This window comes from Helobdella robusta (assembly GCF_000326865.2).
Source record: "Helobdella robusta unplaced genomic scaffold HELROscaffold_24, whole genome shotgun sequence".
Classification (NCBI taxonomy): domain Eukaryota; kingdom Metazoa; phylum Annelida; class Clitellata; order Rhynchobdellida; family Glossiphoniidae; genus Helobdella; species Helobdella robusta.
The window spans coordinates 1,587,627-1,588,607 of record NW_008704261.1 but is presented as its reverse complement, the minus strand read 5'-3'; the positions used below and the strand labels follow the sequence as shown (position 1 = coordinate 1,588,607).

At 29.0% G+C, this 981-nt stretch overlaps 1 protein-coding gene across 1 annotated transcript in view; it reads left to right on the top strand.

The window, feature by feature from the left end:
• Positions 1-656, top strand: part of HELRODRAFT_172713 (hypothetical protein) — a gene marked incomplete at both ends in the record, with an annotated part of 2,427 nt that extends 1,771 nt beyond the window's left edge. Inside the window, one exon of the mRNA XM_009019368.1 lies at positions 549-656. Within this exon, the coding sequence (XP_009017616.1) occupies positions 549-656 (108 nt within the window). The remainder of the gene's footprint in view (positions 1-548) is intronic.
• Positions 657-981: the final 325 nt, after the last annotated feature.

Sequence of the window (981 nt, the reverse complement as noted above, 5' to 3'; positions counted from 1 at the left end):
AATCAATCAATCAATCAATCAATCAATCAATCAATCAATCAATCAATCAATCAATCAATCAATCAATCAATCAATCAATCAATCAATCAATCAATCAATCAATCAATCAATCAATCAATCAATCAATCAATCAATCAATCAATCAATCAATCAATCAATCAATCAATCAATCAATCAATCAATCAATCAATCAATCAATCAATCAATCAATCAATCAATCAATCAATCAATCAATCAATCAATCAATCAATCAATCAATCAATCAATCAATCAATCAATCAATCAATCAATCAATCAATCAATCAATCAATCAATCAATCAATCAATCAATCAATCAATCAATCAATCAATCAATCAATCAATCAATCAATCAATCAATCAGCATATAAAGTGTATAGCCCTAGTTAAGAAGAAGTGAGAACAAGAAGACGATCGTAAACCTGGGCGTTTAGGTTCAATTAATATATCTGATAAGTACTTAGGAAATAACTTAGATTGAGACTTATACATAAATGTACAAATTAAAGAAATTAATCTTTACTTTATAGATAGCCAGTGCAAGAGAACAAGATATGGAGATATATGAGAAAAGAAAGGGACAGGAGCAACTAGACGAGCAGCGGAGTAAAAAGCTTTACTTGAAGGATAGAGTGTAGAATCAGGAAGACCATAGTAGAGCGAGATACAATAATCAATCCTAGATAAGACTAACAAAGTAACAAAAAGGAGAAGAGTAGGATCGTCAAGAAAAGGCAAAAGTTTTCTTATTCTACGTAGATGAAAGTAAGAGCTTCTAGCAACACTATTTATATGAGAAGAAAGAGACATACTAGTATCAAAGATAAAGCCTAGACTACGAGACTTGTGAGAAATATCAAGAGTTTTAGAATCCGGCAATATAATAGTGGGAATAAAAATATAGTGTTTAGATTTATTAAAACAAATTAATTCAAATTTAAAAGAATTAAGTTTAAAACAAAT